A 17,300-nucleotide genomic window follows, 5' to 3' on the forward strand; every position below is an offset into this window, starting at 1 on the left:
ACAGACACTGACGGGGCGCTCACCTCTCAGTCTCAGCAACACTCTCTGTGTGTACAGGGTATATGACGCACTCTTCAACCTCTGGAGTTTCCAGATCCTGGCCGAAATCGCCAACCTCATCCAATGGCAGTGCGATGCTGCTGGGCCTGACCGAGGAAGAGCTCTGTGCGTGCGTCGACTCCTGCTCCTCTATCTGTCAGAGAGATAAACGCAACAGGCTAGGGCTCCATGCTCCTAATGATCCCTCAGGGATTAAAGACTACATTCCAGGAAGCACAAATAAAAACATGTTCTCTTTAACTGAAACCTCTTACTATAAAAATAAGAAGACGGAAGACATGCTGTTTGACTCCTGGTCAGGAACACGAACTTGCGATGGATGTGCGTTCTTTCCAAAGGATACTGAAGGCTGGAAAACACGCTGCTCCTCTGCGCAAGGAGCACAATTGCAGGCACTTCACAGAAGTGGGTTCAAGGGCAAGATCAGTGATGACCCAATGAATGACGATGTTGGAGAGGGGGGTGGTTGCTTGTTTGGAGTTAAGGAGCGTATCGATGTCTGTGGAGAATGCTGGTATGAGGGGCCCGGACGGAAGGCAAACCTGCCAGCAGAGGGAGTCGAGAGGCATCGGGGGCACCGGAGCTGTTGAGAGTGGCTGTAAGGGCCCCACATTGTGCTACCCCGCCCCCCCACCTCCCGATCCTTGCCTGAGACAAACGTGGTCCTGGTGGATGAATGGTAACGCCTGCTAACAGATTTGGTCTGCGGTTTGGGCATGGGAGGAGCAGAAAAGTTAGCCTTCAGTAACAATCTACAAACTTACATCGATAATTTCACAGTCAATACAAAAATCAGAGATATGGTTAAAGTACAGATATCACCAGCCAGTAGAACAGGCAGAATAAAGATATTACCATGCCACGGAAGGAGCGCATTCAGCTCAAATCCATTGTAACTCCCAACAGAACAATCCAGCCAGTCCAATTCCCACTCTCCTTGTTTTCCATTATCCTTGCAACTTATTCCCTCTCAATCGGTCCCATCAAAACCCAGTCTTTCTACAGTTAGGAAAAATTTAAAGGAACCAATTAACCTACCATCACACCTTTGGAATGTGGGAGGAAACCAGAACATTTGGAGTAAACCTACAAAGTCTTAGCAACAGGGAGAACATGTAAATGTCTGCCCTGTGAAACAACAGGGAGAACGTGTAAATGTCTGCCCTGTGAACCAACAGGGAGAACGTGTAAATGTCTGCCCTGTGAACCAACAGGGAGAACGTGTAAATGTCTCTGCCCTGTGAACCAACAGGGAGAACGTGTAAATGTCTCTGCCCTGGAGAAAACCAACAGGGGGAACGTGTAAATGCCTGCCCTGTGAACCAACAGGGAGAACGTGTAAATGTCTCTGCCCTGTGAACCAACAGGGAGAACGTGTAAATGTCTGCCCTGTGAACCAACAGGGAGAATGTGTAAATGTCTCTGCCTTGGAGAAAACCAACAGGGAGAACGTGTAAATGTCTCTGCCCTGTGAACCAACAGGGAGAACGTGTAAATGTCTCTGCCCTGTGAACCAACAGCGAGAACGTGTAAATGTCTGCCCTGCCCTGGCAGCACCCGAGGTCAGGATCGGACTTGGGATCCTAGTGTAGTGAGGCAGCAGCACTAGCTGCAGACAGGTATGGAAGAGTAGATTTTCAAAGTTCAAAAATTCAATGTTCAAAGTACATCTACGTCACCATATACTGTACAAACGTGAGATTCAACTTCTTGCGGGCATTCACAGCAAGTGCAAGAAGCATAATAGAATCAATGAAAGACCGCCCCCATCAGGGCAGACAAACAACCAGTGTGCAAACGACAACGAACTGTGCAAATACAAAAATAAGTAAGCAATAAATATCGAGATCATGAGGTGAAGAGTCCTTGAAAGTGAGGCCACAGGGTAGGGAAAGTGAAGTTACCCCCTCTGGTTTTACAGCCTGATGGTTGAGGGGTAATAACTATTCCTGAACCAGGTGGTGTGAGTCTTTACCTTCTTCCTCATGTTTTCATAGGAAAACAGAATGAGCAATATGAACTAGTGTGGAGAATAACTCACTATTTCTACAACAAAAGCACTTGGGACTGTAAGCTTGCAGATCTATGAAGGTACAGATAAGATAGAGAAGACAGTTATAAACAGCATCTCGCCAGGAGCTCCAAACTCAAGCCCCTTCTCAAGGTCAAGCTCCGAAACAGGGAGGTCCTAAACCTCCCGAGTGTCCTGGCTGCTATCGTTCTACCGGGATGCCGACAGTGTGAAACCCAGTGGAAGGAGCACTAAGTTCCTGCAACCCCTGACTTCAACGGCGAGCGGCAGTGTGGGGAAAAGAAGTAGCAGATGGTTTACCTTTTCTTTGAATAAATTTTTCTGAACCTCTTCAATTTTTAAACAAATAAATTAAATAAAGTTAAATGCTCTTAAGTGTTTTCTAGCATTTTTAAGTATGTTAATATTATAATTTTGGGAAAAGCTGATAATTTTTAACCTGTTAAAATAATGATTCATTATCATCATGTTTTGACTAACTGCTCGACTTTGTGCTCTGTTACCTGGGAACACTGGAATATCTCCTTGGGTTTTGAAATATCTACGGAAGCAAAAGGTGTATGTCAAAGTTTCTGGTCGTGATCCTGCAACAGCACAGAGGGAGAGCAGGAGAGATTGCAGATATGAAGGGAGGTAGCCCCAAAGATAAGTGGATCTAGATAGGAAGGCGTTGGTGGGCAATGGAATCCGGTGCAGGAGGGGATTGCAAGGATGAACAAAGGTTACTAGCTGTGGGGGGGAGAGCACTGGAGGTATGAGTTATCTGAATTTGGAAAATTCAGTGCTCTTACCACTAGGTTGTAAGCTGTGTGTGTTGTCTAGAAGTTGCCAGAATGTCTGTCAGCAGGACCCGTCATTCACAGCAGGAAAGCTTTCCACACTGCTCAGGAGGCAGCTTTGAGAAACTGTTCAGGGCAAGGCTGCGTAGGGGAGCAGCAAGTGTTGGCAGGTGGACACAGACATCTGGCTTGTGGGCTACATGCTGTACCCCACTAGCAATTTAGGATCCTTGACTTTGTAACCAGTAGAATTAACTAGAAAATTGGGCTGAGTCTTAGTAAATCATTAATTAGGTCCAGCTAACATACTCTGCATCTAAGCTTTAGGAACTTTTCCAGTCTTTGGAAATTCTGCAGAAAAGATCAACTACAGGGAGATTTCAGTTATTGGACTAGAATTGATCCATTTAAGTGCAGAGAAGATCAAAGGGAGATTGAAAAACAGTGACCAAAATCATGATGTTTTTTGTGCATATAATCCAGAACTGCATCAATTAGTGCTGGAAAATTAATAAGAGCTGAAGTTAATAAGGAGTTTGTATGGAAGAAGGCAGGGAGAAGTTGTGGCCTGGAAAGCATGCCTGAAAGGGTGAAGGAACCATCCAGGTGGGAAACTCTTCCAAGGCAATAAACACTCACGTCACTCAGCAGCGTTTCTACGCTGACCCGCAGCCTGCGTTCATGCTCAGTGGGGAGGCCGCACACGCTGCTCCTGAGGGGCGAGGCTTCCGCCTGGGAGACAGGGTCCATCAGGGGTGAGTAGGAGAAGGAGTTCAAGTGTCGCAGGTCCAGCATTGACTTCACACTCAGGTCCAGGTTATTGACACGATGGGACCAACGGCCCCGAGGCCGAGGGGCACGACTGTTGTCCGAATCCAGTCTCTTTGGCAGGTCTTCTGTCTGTATTGGCGGGGAGAGAGGGTCAAAGGTTAACATTACCAATGGAGACCAAAACTCTCGGTACTATCCCCCATCACAGTAATTACATTGATGCTCTGCAGAGCTCTCAGGATTCCTTCCCTTTCTCCTGTGGTCCACTGTCCTCTCCTAATAGATTCCTTCTTCTTCAGCTTTTCATCTCTTTCACCTATCCGCTTCCACCTTCCCCCTCACCTATTACCTGCCTGCTTGTACTCCTTCCCCTCCCCACCTTCTTATTCTGGTCCTGATGAAGGGGCTCGGCTAGAAACGTCGGCCGTTTATTCCCCTCCATGGATGCTGCCTGAACTGCAGAGTTCCTCCAGCGTTTTGTGTGTGTTGCTCCCGATTCATCCTCAGGGACAAGAGCGCTCATGTCATCAGCATTGAAAGGGTCTTTTGTATATATTTTACTGACGGGTTGTGCAAGGAAACTGCCTTCTGCTGGCTCTGCCCCACAGTGAACCTCCCATGGCTCGGTGAGGAGGGACTGCCCGTCAGGGGGAAGAGTTTAGGGGTCCTGCATGGGTGAGGCGGCCGCAAAGCACTGCGAATGGGACTCGGGGCTGAGCTCTGATTGTGGCCACAGCTAGGGCCTGGCAGCGTCTGTTCCAGCTACTGTCGGTCGAACAGTAGGGAGTGACAAGTGAGACTATCGGATCTGGGCAGCCCAGATCCTGTGCTCTCACTCATCACCTCCTGCTGGGTATGATGCAAGCAGTCGCTTCCCCCCTACTTGTCTGGCTGCGTGGCTCTCCCCTGCCCTCAGTTCTGTCCATGGTGGAAAGCTTCAGGGTGGTCACTGTGGAGAAAGCTACTACCAATCACTGCCAATTAGCTGGCCAGTGGTGTAGTGGCATTAGCACTGGACTTTGAGGCAAATGGTACCGAGTTTGAATCCGGCCAGCCCCTTGCAGGCTTTCCATCTGTGCTGGGTTGGGCGTCGTGCTAGCAACTCAGCCTCGGGAAAAAAAAAGTCAAAAGCTATGGATATGGCAAAAATGGATGGCGGAAGATGGCAGCGCGACGCAGCTCGCAGCGGCCACTCCGGTGGTGATGTCTGTTATTTGTCAAGTAGGGTGCCGTGCACAATCCTGATTTGATGGAGACAGACGTGAGAGCACAGAGGAACATCTGGTGAAACTTCTGAAATGCCTGCTTCGCTGCTGCTGCTACTGTGTGGTCCAGAATCTCCGGAGGAGAAGGTCCCGAGTCCTTAGCTTTGCTTGCTGCTCGGCGGCCAGGGCGGGGTCGAAGCGCTCGGCAGAGGATGGTGCTCGGTGTCGGAGGGCTGGTCGGAGGCTCGAAGTTTTTGGACGGACTCAGAGTCCGCTGCAGTCGGGTGCTTCCAATGGTGCTGCATCGGCAAGTTTGCGGCGCTTGGAAGTTCATGGCAGGGAGAGTTTCTCCCTTCTACCGTCTGCGTGAGATGATGAGGCTATCAGGACTTTGAGACTTTTTTTCACCATGCCCTTAGTCTGCTCTTTATCAAGTTATGGTATTGCTTTGCACTGTTGTAACTATATGTTATAATGATGTGGTTTTGTCAGATTTAGTCTTGGTTTGTCCTGTGTTTTCTTGTGATATCATTCTGGAGGAACGTTGTATCACTTTTTAATGCATGCATTTCTAAATGACAATAAACAAAAACTGAACTCAACTGAAATGCTACCCCTTGCACAAAAATGAACAGCAACAACAATCATTGCCCCTGAACCAAGGGCCAAGATATTCTTTTGAATACCTTAGCTCTTGAAACGGAAGGACTTGGTGTGGATTGTGTTGCTGATTGCGTCAGAAAGGTGTTGGAGGGGTCGGTGCGCGAAGGCGGTGTGCAGTTTAACAACAAGTGATTGCCTTAGTCGCTTTTCTTGTGATCGCAAGACCCTGTTGGACATTGTTAATGTGGAATGCTGCAGATCCAATTCACTGATTTATTGGTGGATGACAGGGGAGCTGCGTGGCCCCGTTTCTAGGCAGCGTTGCCTGTTTACAGCCACCCAGGAGAGAAGCACTGGAGTTGCTAGGCTCAACCAAAGCGCTGGGGGTGGTGTGGAGCAGTGTCCAAGCTGGAGTCAGTGCCGCCCCCCAGTGTTCACTTGGCAGAAGACAAGCTGTACTGAGTTCCACTGCAGACTGCTGCAACATTTATGCACTCAGGGTCTTAAACTATATATTTTTTGTGTGACTTTTTTTAAACTGATGTTTTATATGTGTTATATGTGTGTGTGCTGTGTGTGACTGTTGGTACTGTGTTTTGCACCTTGGTCCTGAAGTAACACTATTTCCTTTGGCTGTATTCATATACAGTTGAATGACAATTAAACTTGAATTTAACTTGAGTTCATAATTGGAGACTCTTGCCATATGCATGACTTACATATTTACAAACTGGGCCATAAAGCTCTAAATCGCTTATTGCAGTTTTGGTAGCAAGTATTCCCATTGCCTACGACTGACACAACCCAACAGAGGAACAGTGAGTGAGTGACACCACTGGTTTACTCTCCCTGGGCACTCTAGTCCACATTAATGAGCTGAAAGTTTCCTTGCACTGCAACGCAATCATACATTTCCAACGTTCAGTTAAGCCAAGCTTGCCTTTCACTTTCCACGTTCTCCTCCCTTCATAAATATCACAGCAACTCCTTGGGTAAGAAGTTTGGGCAGGAGGTTGTGAGAGTTTTAGAGTCAGAGAGTCAAACAACAGGAAAACAGATACTTTTGCTCAGTCGGACATTACAAACGCACTTACACTAATGACAATTTATTCTCCCCACATTCCCATCCACTCAGATTCTATCACTCATCTGCACACTAGGGGCAATTTAAGAGTCTAATTAACCCACCGACCTGCATTTCTTTGGCTTGCAAGCCAGAGCACTCAAAGGAAACAGGGAGAATATGCAAACTTAGACCAGCATCTGGTGACAGAATTAAACCTAGCAGGCAGCATCTCTGCCAGCTGCACCTACAGTACTGTGCAAAAGTCTTAGGCACATCTATATAGTTAGGGTGCCCAGGACTTCTGCACAGTACTGTAGCAATTTTATGCATTCCACTGTACTGCTGCCATAAAACAAAAAACTAATTTCATGACATACGTGAGTGATGATAAACCTGATCATGATTTGGGTCTCTGTTGTGGACTGAGAGTGGGATGGGGGCAGGGGGAGGGGAGTCATGGTTGAGAAAAGGGGAAGGGAGAGGGGAGGGAGTGGGAAGCACCAGGGAGACATTCTGTGATGATCAATAAACCAGTAGTTTGGAATCAAATGACCTTGTCTGGTGTCTCGGGGCTGGGTGCCTGCATCCACGCCATCCCCCACACCTGGCACTCTTTCTCTGCTCAACATACACTGTATGTATGAAACATAAAAGTTCTACTCAACATGCTAACATCCCTCCTGGTGACATACTGTATGTAAATCATTCCCAGAGAAACACACAACAAATATATCTGCTCACTGGATGCGAAAGAAGTGCCAATTCAGTTTCAGAACTATTTGAATAAAGTGCAAACAATGAATGTAACAGTTCCTTTAATTTTGAATCCGTGGCTGTGTTTTACGTCCAGATCTAATCTTACCTTCCCATTGTCCCAGTGGTTCAGACTCTTCATACTCCCAGTGTAATGTCTGCCTGTAGAGATATCTGGAATTGAACAGACGGGCATCAGACATTGACCACAAGCGTATTCTGAGAGGGGTAACATTAGACCTTCCAGAAGTGGTAATTATTACCATGCAATCAGTCTGTATTAATTTAAAGCTATATTGAAGTTCACAACTTCAGTGGAAGACCCCCACTGAGATTGTAGTTTCACTGGCTGGTGGTGTACTTACACTGCCTGGTCACTTTAGTGGACTGGCATTCCAACTGATGTGTCCCACCAATAATAAAACGCTGACTCCCATTGTCTCTGATTTCATTCGAGCAGTCTTGGACGCCGTTGCACACTACATGTATGGTGCAATGTGGACCTTTATTGTACAGTGGCACCAAAGGCACAGTGTTAACACAAGCTGCCGGGCACTACCTATGACACAGTGTTGGATACCCTTGGTACAAGCTCCACAAAAGGGGCAATGTTACATCCACTGAACAGTAGACAACTGGTACATCGTTGGACACCTATCTTATAGCACCACCAGGAAGGCATTTAGTGCCCGAGTATTACTGATTTGACACAATCAGCATACCAACACTGTGCCATGGTTAATGCTGCCATGTTGGACATGAGGAACAACCACACCACACACTTTGTTTCAAATTTGTAACACCAGGACACTAAACATCTCATCCATGATGTTGGTCCCTGCTCTTGTAACACTAAGCCTGATGAATATTTGACCACAATTACCTGTCACAGTACTATCAGTTCCCATTGCCTTAATGATGAGGTGTATCAATATGTTATTGTTGCACTGCGATACAACGGCGGTCTAGATTGCTACCTCATTTCCTGGGTGAGGTGTGAGATGGTATGGTGATTCTTGTTAAGCGGGCACTGTTAAGGGGCGACTGTTTGCTTGCAGCTCCAGTGGGAATCATCAAATATTACCGTAATTGCATTGTACTTCTGCCGCAAAACAACAAATTTCACGACATATGCCAGACGATATTAAACCCGATTCTCGTTCTAATCCCCTGATGATTGGACTCACTTTCAAGGACTCTTCATCTTAAGTTCTCAATATTTATTGCTTATTTATTAATTATAACTATTTCTGATTTTTGTATTTGCACAGTTTGCTGTCTTCTGCACTCCGGTTGAACCTCCTAGTTGGGCGGTCTTTCATTGATTCTGTTATGGTTATTATTCTATAGGTTTATTGAGTATGCCCGCAAGAAAATGAATCTCAGGGTTGTATATGGTGACATTTAGGTTTTTTGATAATAAAATCTACTTCGAATTTTGAACTTCTGCATATATTTTTTTTTGCCATGACCATGGTCTGCTCTTTATCAAATTATGGTATTGCTTTGCACTGTTGTGACTATATGTTATAATGATGTGGTTTTGTGAGTTTTGGTCTTGGTTTGTCCTGTATTTTCTTGTGATATCATTCTGGAGGAACGTTGTATCATTTTTTAATACATGCATTTCTAAATGACAATAAACGAGGATTGAGTGTCCTTATAGTCTAATCTAATCTGATACTTCACAAGTAACCAAGGGATTTGCAGAAAGACAGATCCCATTAACAGCTCTTCACTATTTATTTATCTATCTATCGAGATACAATACAGAGTAGGCCCTTCTGACCCTTCGAGCCATGCCCCTGACAACCCCCCATTTAACCGTAGGCTAATCACAGGGCAGTTTACACTGGCCAATTAAACCAACCAACTCGAACGCCTTTGGACTGTGGGAGGAAATCGGAGCACCCAGAGGAAACCCACGCACTCACAGGAAGAACGTGCAAACTCCTAACAGGCAGTGGTGGGAATTGAACCGGGGTCGCCTGTATGGTAAAGCGTTGTGCTATGCTACATACAGCTTGATCTACGAGGCATGGTTAACAACAAAAACAGAGAGCTGGCGGACAGGCTGAAGTGCACGGGTTGTGTTTTCTTTCTGATCTGCATGGACGTACCGTTCCGTCCCTCTGAGCAGCCTCGTTTTGGTGTAATGGGCCTTGAACCCTCACACTGGCCTTCTTCATCCTCGTTTACGTCCTCTTCAGCCTCCTTCTCACTATCAGAGGACATGGCTGTCTGAGCAGCCACATCAAACGTTTCTCTGAAGGGGAACAAAAAAAAGGCAGGGAATAGGTTTACTGCCACAAGCAGGGACAGAGATGGAGAGAAGGGGTGTAAAAGATAGATTGGAAAGGTAGATGTAAAGTGGGAATAGGGGTTTGCACAAAGAGGGGAGAGGGGGAGAGAAGAGGTGAAAGAATGATAAAGGGAGATAAGAGAAAGTTAATAGGAGAAGATAATACCGTGACAGAAAAAAAATAAATGATTATTATTCTTCAAAATTCAATACAATATCAGCTCCTTGTGTGACACACAATATATATACCCCAGTCTCTGTAGACAAAGGCTTAAAAATGCATTGGATATTAAGCGTGTGCCGGCTGTACTGCTGCTGATTGTTGTCATCCAGAGACACCACCCCTGGTAGGAGTCACCTGTGCAGAAGCTCTCTTGTCTTAGTTGGCTTTACAGGCCCAGAACTTTCGAGAGGCAAAAACAACTGGTTCTACTCCTCCTGTTATTGACAAATACTATGCATCTACAATGGTTAATGCCTGAGAGTCGGGAAGTTATGCTACACCTTTATAAAACTCAAGTTGGGCCGTATCTGGGGGTATTACATTCAATGCTGGTCGCCCCTTTGTGGAGGAGACAGCACATCTTCGCAGCAACAAACAACCTGCTGGAGGAACTCAGCAAAATATAAAAGGTCAGTACACAGTTAATGGCAAGACTCTTAACAGTGCTGATGTGCAGAGGGACCTTGGGGTCCCAGTCCATAACTCTTTGCCCTCTTCACATTGTTACCATCAGGTAGGAGATACAGAAGCCTGAAGGCACACACTCAGTGATTCAGGAATAGCTTCTTCCCCTCTGCTATCCAATTCCTAAATGGACATTGAACCCATGAACACTAGCTCACTGGCATATGGCAGCTTGCAGTGTGAGTTAAGAGTTAAGCACTGAGTTCAAGAGCCGGGAAGTTATGTTGCAACTTTATAAAACTCTAGCGAGGCTGCAGCTGGAGTACTGCATTCAATGCTGGTCTCCCCATTATGGGAAGGATGTGGAGACTGCGCATCAGAGGTTTCCTGGATTGGAGGGTATGTCCTAGAAGGAGACATTGGAAAAATTGGGTTGCTTTCTTTAGAGCAGTAGAACTTGAGGGGAGATCTGTGAGAAGTTCATAAGATTATGAGAAGCATAGACAACTGGTATCTTTTTCCCAAAGTTGCAATGTCTAAAACTAGAGGGTGTGCATTTAAGGTGAGTGGGGATAAGCTCAAAGGAGGGAGATGGGCTAGGTTTCTTTTACACAGAGGATGGAGAGGGTCTGGATTGTACTGCCTGGGCTGGTGGTGAAGACAAGTATGAACAAGGTGATCAGGAGGCACACGAATACACAGGAAGTGTTTATTGCTCTGGTTTCTAGCATCTGCCATCTCCTGTGCCTCTGGCACATTTCTGGGGTGAGACAGGAGACGGAAGCACCTGTGGAAAGTCCATGTTTCCAGGGAAAACATACAAACTCCTCACAGGTAAGAGCTGAGCTCAGGTTGCTGGAGGCGTGAAGCAGTGGGGTGACCACAGCACTGCCCATCGACCCACACAAAGGCCTGCTGTCACTCCCTAGCCCGTGCCTAGTCCATCTCCTCTTCCTTCCTGTCCTTGCCAGTGAAAAAAATGGATGCTCATAAAACAGGGATAAATTACTATCAAACAGGCGCAGGCTGAATGAATCGCACTCAGGGAAGCTGCCAAACGGCCAAATTCTGGATTAGGTCCATGTTATGTTGTTGAAAACTATCGGGGTTAAAATGTAGCTGAAACATCTCTAACATCTTTCATTCAGTCCCCCTTTTCGTCCCTTGCCCTGGAACCTACCTGCTTGGGGTGGAATGTTTTCGTGGAGGGCTCTTGGTTTGCTTTCTCTCCCTCTGCTTGCTCTCGGCCAGTCTCTGCCTCATGTTGATGGTCAGCTCGGAGCTTAGCCGCCAGATGAAGATACAGCTGCGGGAAGCAATGATACACCGGTCAGGTCCTGGGCACATCTTCAGATAACACCAGCCCCATATCTATATCTCCCTCTCTCTCTCTCTGTAAGAGGAAAAGAGGGGGGTGGGAGAGAGTGTGAAGAGGACAGCGACAGAAATGGAGGGAAAAAAGAAGGGAAGGAAAAGGAGGAAAGGAGGAGAGAAATGAAGAGGGAATGGTGGAAGGAAGCAGACAAAGAAGAGGAGAAGGAGAGCGTGAGAGAGAAAGAGATAGTGAAGGTGAGGGTGAGGGTGATTAGTAATCCACGTGTCACCTGACCAGGTCAGTGTTTGCAGCATTTTCTGTGCCTTGCTATAGATTTTTAGCATCTGCTGTGTCTACAGTGTCAGATAAACGAAATGGAGAGAGGGAGTGGAGGGAGGGCCTGCAATCTACTTGGAAGGGTTTTGCGTGGAAAGTGCTGCACGTACCTGTCTCCCGACACGGAGATCAAATGTTTACAGTCATTGGTGAACTTCATTCCTGTAACAACCTCTGGAATAAAAAAATGTTATAGAAACCAAGTTATTGACTGCCAGTGTGAGTGATATGAGCTTGTGAGGACGACTGATGGGTGTTATTTACTGATCACCTCTGAGACTGATGCTGATTGACAAGGTCCATCTTGACTGATAGTGGATCACAAGCACTACTCCAACTAATGGAGATTATTGGGAAATACTCTGACCAGTTAATTGCCGCAAGTTAGGAAGCATCTTACTGACCACACCAGGTCGGGGGTGGGGGGGAGGTTAGTGCTGTTCGCCAAGTACCTCTGTTGATGAGATCAAATTATTAGATATTTTAATATGTAGGTGATTCACAATCTTCTTCATATGCAAAACTGGATGTTCACACAGCGGTATAAATTAGAACCACAGCCAGATCAAGGCACATGAGCTAATGCAGGCAGAAAGCTTCCCATGAGAGATTCTAAAAGCTATAAATCAAAATATAAAGAACGACCAAAGAAAGAGCATGGGGATGAACCAATCAGACAGGTCCCTGAGATTGGAAGTCTCATTTAGAGCAACACCATAAATATTCTCTGCTTGCAAAATTACTGTTAAAATAACACATAACTAAATATTCTTACTTGGTAGTTCATAGCTGAATCATATATACCTCACAGGAACCATTCATAAGACCTCTCCCAATAACCTCTACACCCTGCTCATTTCCCCATCCGCCCTCTATCTTCACCCTAAGTGTAAGTTGTTTCCTATTCAAATTGCCAAATCTCTTCATAACAGATCATGACTTCAGTCTCTTTCCTCATGAGATCTGTATCTATTTTGCTTCTCAAATCCTCAGGACAGTGCACCAGCAGACATGATCATAGCCTCTTTGTTATCAGCCTCCGCGAATGATCACACGTCCTCATTTCTCAAATTCAGGCCTGTTCCAGGGCTTTACTCCCTTTCTTTCTGACAATTTCTATTGTCTTCTTCAACTGACCCCTGTCAAACCTTTCACAATGCATTCAAATCTGTTCAGATAACGGCTCTCAGAGATGCCCAGAGCAACCCAGGGAGGCACAATGGCAGCAAGCACAAATCCAGTCATAGCTGGTGGAGCTGTCACCTCACAATCCCAGAAACCAGGTTCAATCCTGACTTCAGGTACTATCTGCGTAGAGTGGCTGCTGAAAGTTGCCCCAATGTGTAGGTGAGTGTTAAAATCTGAGAGAGTTGATGGGGTTGTGGGGACAGTAAAACAGGACTTTTGTGGCATTAATGGCCTGTACAGGTTCAGTGGGTCACATGGCCTGTTCCTGTTCTGTATAACTGACGAATCGCCCTTTCCCTCAGTAATACATTTTCCTGTGATCCAGGTACCTTTACTGGGAGCCTGGAAGCCGGGACATGAGTAAGTGCGAGGGGGGAGGTGACAAAACTCCCTAGTGCGCCAGATGCCTGACCAGTGAGATTTCCGAATATTCGGATCGCCAATTACTGGAGCTTCACTGTATGTACCAAGCTCCCTGTCCTTCAAGTAATCTTTCTAAATTCATCTCCACCCACTACAGACACCAGCTCCAAGTCTTACATTAACTTGATTCCAACTGGATGTAAGGCAGTTTATTAATTCTGTGCTGCGTCGTATGACGTGGGTGATTGTGGTACTTCCATCACCACGATTGTTCTTGGCCAATTTTTCTACAGAAGTGGTTTTGCCATTGCCTTCTTCTGGGCAGTGTCGTTACAAGACGGGTGACCCCAGACATTATCAATACTCTTCAGAGATTCTCTGTCTGGTGTCAGTGGTCATGTAACCAGGACTTGTGATCTGCACCGGCAGCTGGTACGACCATTCACCACCTGCTCCCTTGGCTTCGCATGACCCTGATCGGGGGGCTAAGCCGGTGCTACACCTTGCCCAAGGGTGACCTGCAGGCTAGTGGAAGGAAGGAGTGCCTTACACCTCCTTTGGTAGGGATGTTACCTCCACCCCGCCACCCTACTGTGTAAGGCAGTATGTAGGTTTTCGAGGAGGAAAGCAGCGGTCTTGGGCCACAATATCAACGTTGCAACACCGGGCACAATTTCGAATGGAGAGACTGATAAAGCTCATGTTCTCTCAGCAGAGTAATGCTGCGGGCGCAATTTCGAATGGGGTGACGGAAGAAGGCCGCGTTCTCACAGCAGAGGAATGCTGTCCATTCCAGAGTGGAGCTAAACTGAGAACAAACAAATGATGTGGCGGGTGGGGACAGTTGCTAGCTCTTGCCTGCAGATGGCAACAAAGCAACACCCGGCAGACGGCATTGAAGAGGATATCACAAGTCTGTGGCAAGCCGTCATACTGTAAGATGTCATGTGACCGCTGCAGGTGTAACACATGTGACCCATCCCCGAGCAATTAAACAGGAAAGCATAGCAGGCCACTTTATTGATTCAGCTTATTCCCCCGTGTCTCCTCTTGTGTTTTTACTGGACAGCAAGGCTAATTTATGAACCCAATAAAAACACATAATTTCCTTTGCGGTCCCGCTCGCTTTGACTTTCAGCCTAATCTCACTGGTTGACTGCCACTCAGATTGGTTACTTCTTCTGCAGTTTAAGCTGACATTTTAAATTTCTCCTCCCTCTACGAAGCTGTTCCTACCTGGCAGACAACCTTCGTCTGTAACCTGCCGCGGATGCCTTCAGTAGGCACGTTAAACCACACAATGCGTTGCCGTCCGACCAACTTGTCTACGAGCCAATCTTAGAGACAGAAAGGCTGTGGATGCAGGGATCTGGAGCGCACACAAGGTGCTGAAGGAACTTACTGGGTTAGGGAGCAACTATGGAGGGAAATGGACAGTTATTGTTATCAGTCGAGGTCTTTCATCCCAACTCAAGACATAGATGGTCGATTTTCCGCCACAGATGTTTCCTGATCCGCTACGTTCCTGCAGTATGTTGTACATTGCTTCACTGGCACTTGGCAGCCTGGCAGACGTTTTGCTCCCAATCCCTTCCCAGGGAATTTCCTGGCAATATTTAATTTTGAGGAAAGAAAGCACTGGTTACCTTGTGACCTGTGGTTTCTTTGAAATATTTCGGGAATGCCTTGCTGTTCACTTGGCCTCTCTCCTCTCTCCCCCATTCGTTCTACCCTGGTGTAAATGACAATAGTTCCAAATCCTTGTTGAAACCAGGCCTAACCCACACTCCACGTGTTCTCAGTTTTCCTCAGCACTGGACCTGTGCTCTAAGATAACTTCTCCATACGTTCATGTTGGTATTTTAAGATCACTTTATCGAGTATCACCACCCACATCTGGCCACCACAGATGCTTTTACCCAGTGTGACAGCCCTGTCTGATCACTGTTTCAGATTTACTGTAGGGCCCTCTGGATCACTGGTGTCTTTCCTCTGTTGCTCTGGGGATTCAGGTGACCTCCGACCTCACCATGGTTTTCCTGCCCTCTCAGTGATTCTGTACACTGCCAGGTTCTTCCTTCTCATGGAATGCCATCAATGATTCCACCCCCCCCCCCACTCATTCCTGGAGATTTTTGCCCATCCCCACTTCTCCAAAGCAACACACACAAAATGCTGGAGGAACTCAGCAGATCAGGCAGCATCTATAAAATATGAATAAACAGTCAATGTTTCTGGCCAAGACCACTCCTCAGGACTGGAAAGGAAGAGGAAGACACTCTCCTCTCCTGCTGGATTCCTTCCTTTCTTACCCATCACTTTTCACCTCCTAGCTATCCTCCCTCTCCTCCCCCCACTTTTTTATTCTGGCGTCTTCCCCCTTCCTTTCCATCCCTGAGGGAGCCCGAAATGTCGACTGTATTCATTTCCATGGATGCTGCCCGATCTGCCAAGTTCCTCCAGCATTTTGTGTGTGTTGCTTTGGATTTCCAGCATCTGCAGACTTTCTCTTGTTTCTGATTTCCCACCTCTCCAAGCCTGGGTGCTCAAAGATGAACCCAACCTACCCTGGGATCTCCAGCTTAACTCTGGACAATTTCCTATCTTCACCTCTCCATTCCCCATATTCATACCTGTACATGTCTGACCTACACTAAATATATAAGTGGGACAATGAAACCAGAAGTTATTCTGTTCTGGCCATCACCCCAAGCCTTGCTCATCACCTTCATTTCCTTCTTCCCTGTCCCAAGTTCCTAACATCCAATGCATTTTCAAGTCTCATTCCACCCTCCTTAGATACCACATCTTCTCAGATCACTACCAAACCTACTGTCCCTGACCTCCCACCTCTTCCACTGCACTCCATGTTAGATCCAATCCAAAGGTTCTTTCCAGCTTGCTCCCAACAAGCCCATCCATGTGCTTGCCACTGCAGCTGTTGACAATGCCCCCAGAGGGTGATGGTCAGTCCACCTCCTTTTTTTTTACTTATTCACTCACTAACAAAAGCAGCTTTTGTGCTCCATCCCTCATTGCCCTTGAGCCCAAGGAGCCAATTAAGGTCTACCATGTTCATGGGCCTGGAGTCGCTTGGCAATGGCAATAACCGAAGTGAAACAAATTGACTTCTTCAGAAGTCCAGCAGGTGACTGTTACTATAATTCCACATTTATTTATTAAATATTTATTGATTTGAACCTAGATTCAAGGTGGATTCATTTCTGGATGAACGGTATGGAATTGGTTGCTAGTCCGTTAGTTTCACAAATACATCCCATTCCCCCTCCCAATATGGACCCTGTTGACCTTGACAGTAGATCAGGCATTGTTGTTCCCTCTATATCTTCTTTGAAAATTCCCACAAAATGGTGAAGAGGGGCCCTGTCACGGTGTTGCTGTTTCACAGCTGGAGGGGCTCAGGTTCAACCCCGACCTTGGATGCTGTCTACACAGTGTTTCCACCTGTCTGACAGTAACTGTGTGGGTCTCACCAGCTTTCCACTAGTTCACAAAGATGTGCAGATTGTTAAGTTAGCTGGCTGCTGTAATGTGTAGGTGGGTGGTAGAATCTGTGGGGTGGGGGGGATGATTGAGAATGTGGGGAGAATTATAAAAAGGATGGCTGTAGGATTAGCGTAACTGGGTGGTTGATAGTATGGACCCAGTGGGCTGAAGGGCCTGTTTCCTTGCTGTTTCTCTATGGGTCTGTAAAAGTAGATTACTGGGAAATAAGGGGAGGGGTAATGGAATCAGGAGGGTCAGCACACACTTGATGGGCTGAATCTGAGGAAATGAAGGCAATGTGGAATACATATTGCACTGACTTTGCGGAGTCGAGTCACTTAAGTCTTGACACCATCTCGAGCCTCCTGTTTCCCTGGACTCTCTCCCTGTTC

At 46.6% G+C, this 17,300-nt stretch overlaps 1 protein-coding gene across 1 annotated transcript in view; it reads right to left on the reverse strand.

Moving 5' to 3' along the window:
- mapkbp1 (mitogen-activated protein kinase binding protein 1) overlaps window positions 1-17,300 on the reverse strand; it is a 260,224-nt gene that overhangs the window by 28,392 nt on the left and 214,532 nt on the right. The window contains exons 18-23 of the mRNA XM_072265081.1: window positions 11,961-12,024; window positions 11,380-11,505; window positions 9,390-9,535; window positions 7,379-7,443; window positions 3,511-3,771; window positions 24-193 (exon numbers count right to left, since the gene is read on the reverse strand). Of these exons, the coding sequence (XP_072121182.1) occupies window positions 24-193; window positions 3,511-3,771; window positions 7,379-7,443; window positions 9,390-9,535; window positions 11,380-11,505; window positions 11,961-12,024 (832 nt within the window). The remainder of the gene's footprint in view (window positions 1-23; window positions 194-3,510; window positions 3,772-7,378; window positions 7,444-9,389; window positions 9,536-11,379; window positions 11,506-11,960; window positions 12,025-17,300) is intronic.

The sequence above is a fragment of the Mobula birostris genome, chromosome 1 (assembly GCF_030028105.1).
Source record: "Mobula birostris isolate sMobBir1 chromosome 1, sMobBir1.hap1, whole genome shotgun sequence".
NCBI lineage: Eukaryota > Metazoa > Chordata > Chondrichthyes > Myliobatiformes > Myliobatidae > Mobula > Mobula birostris.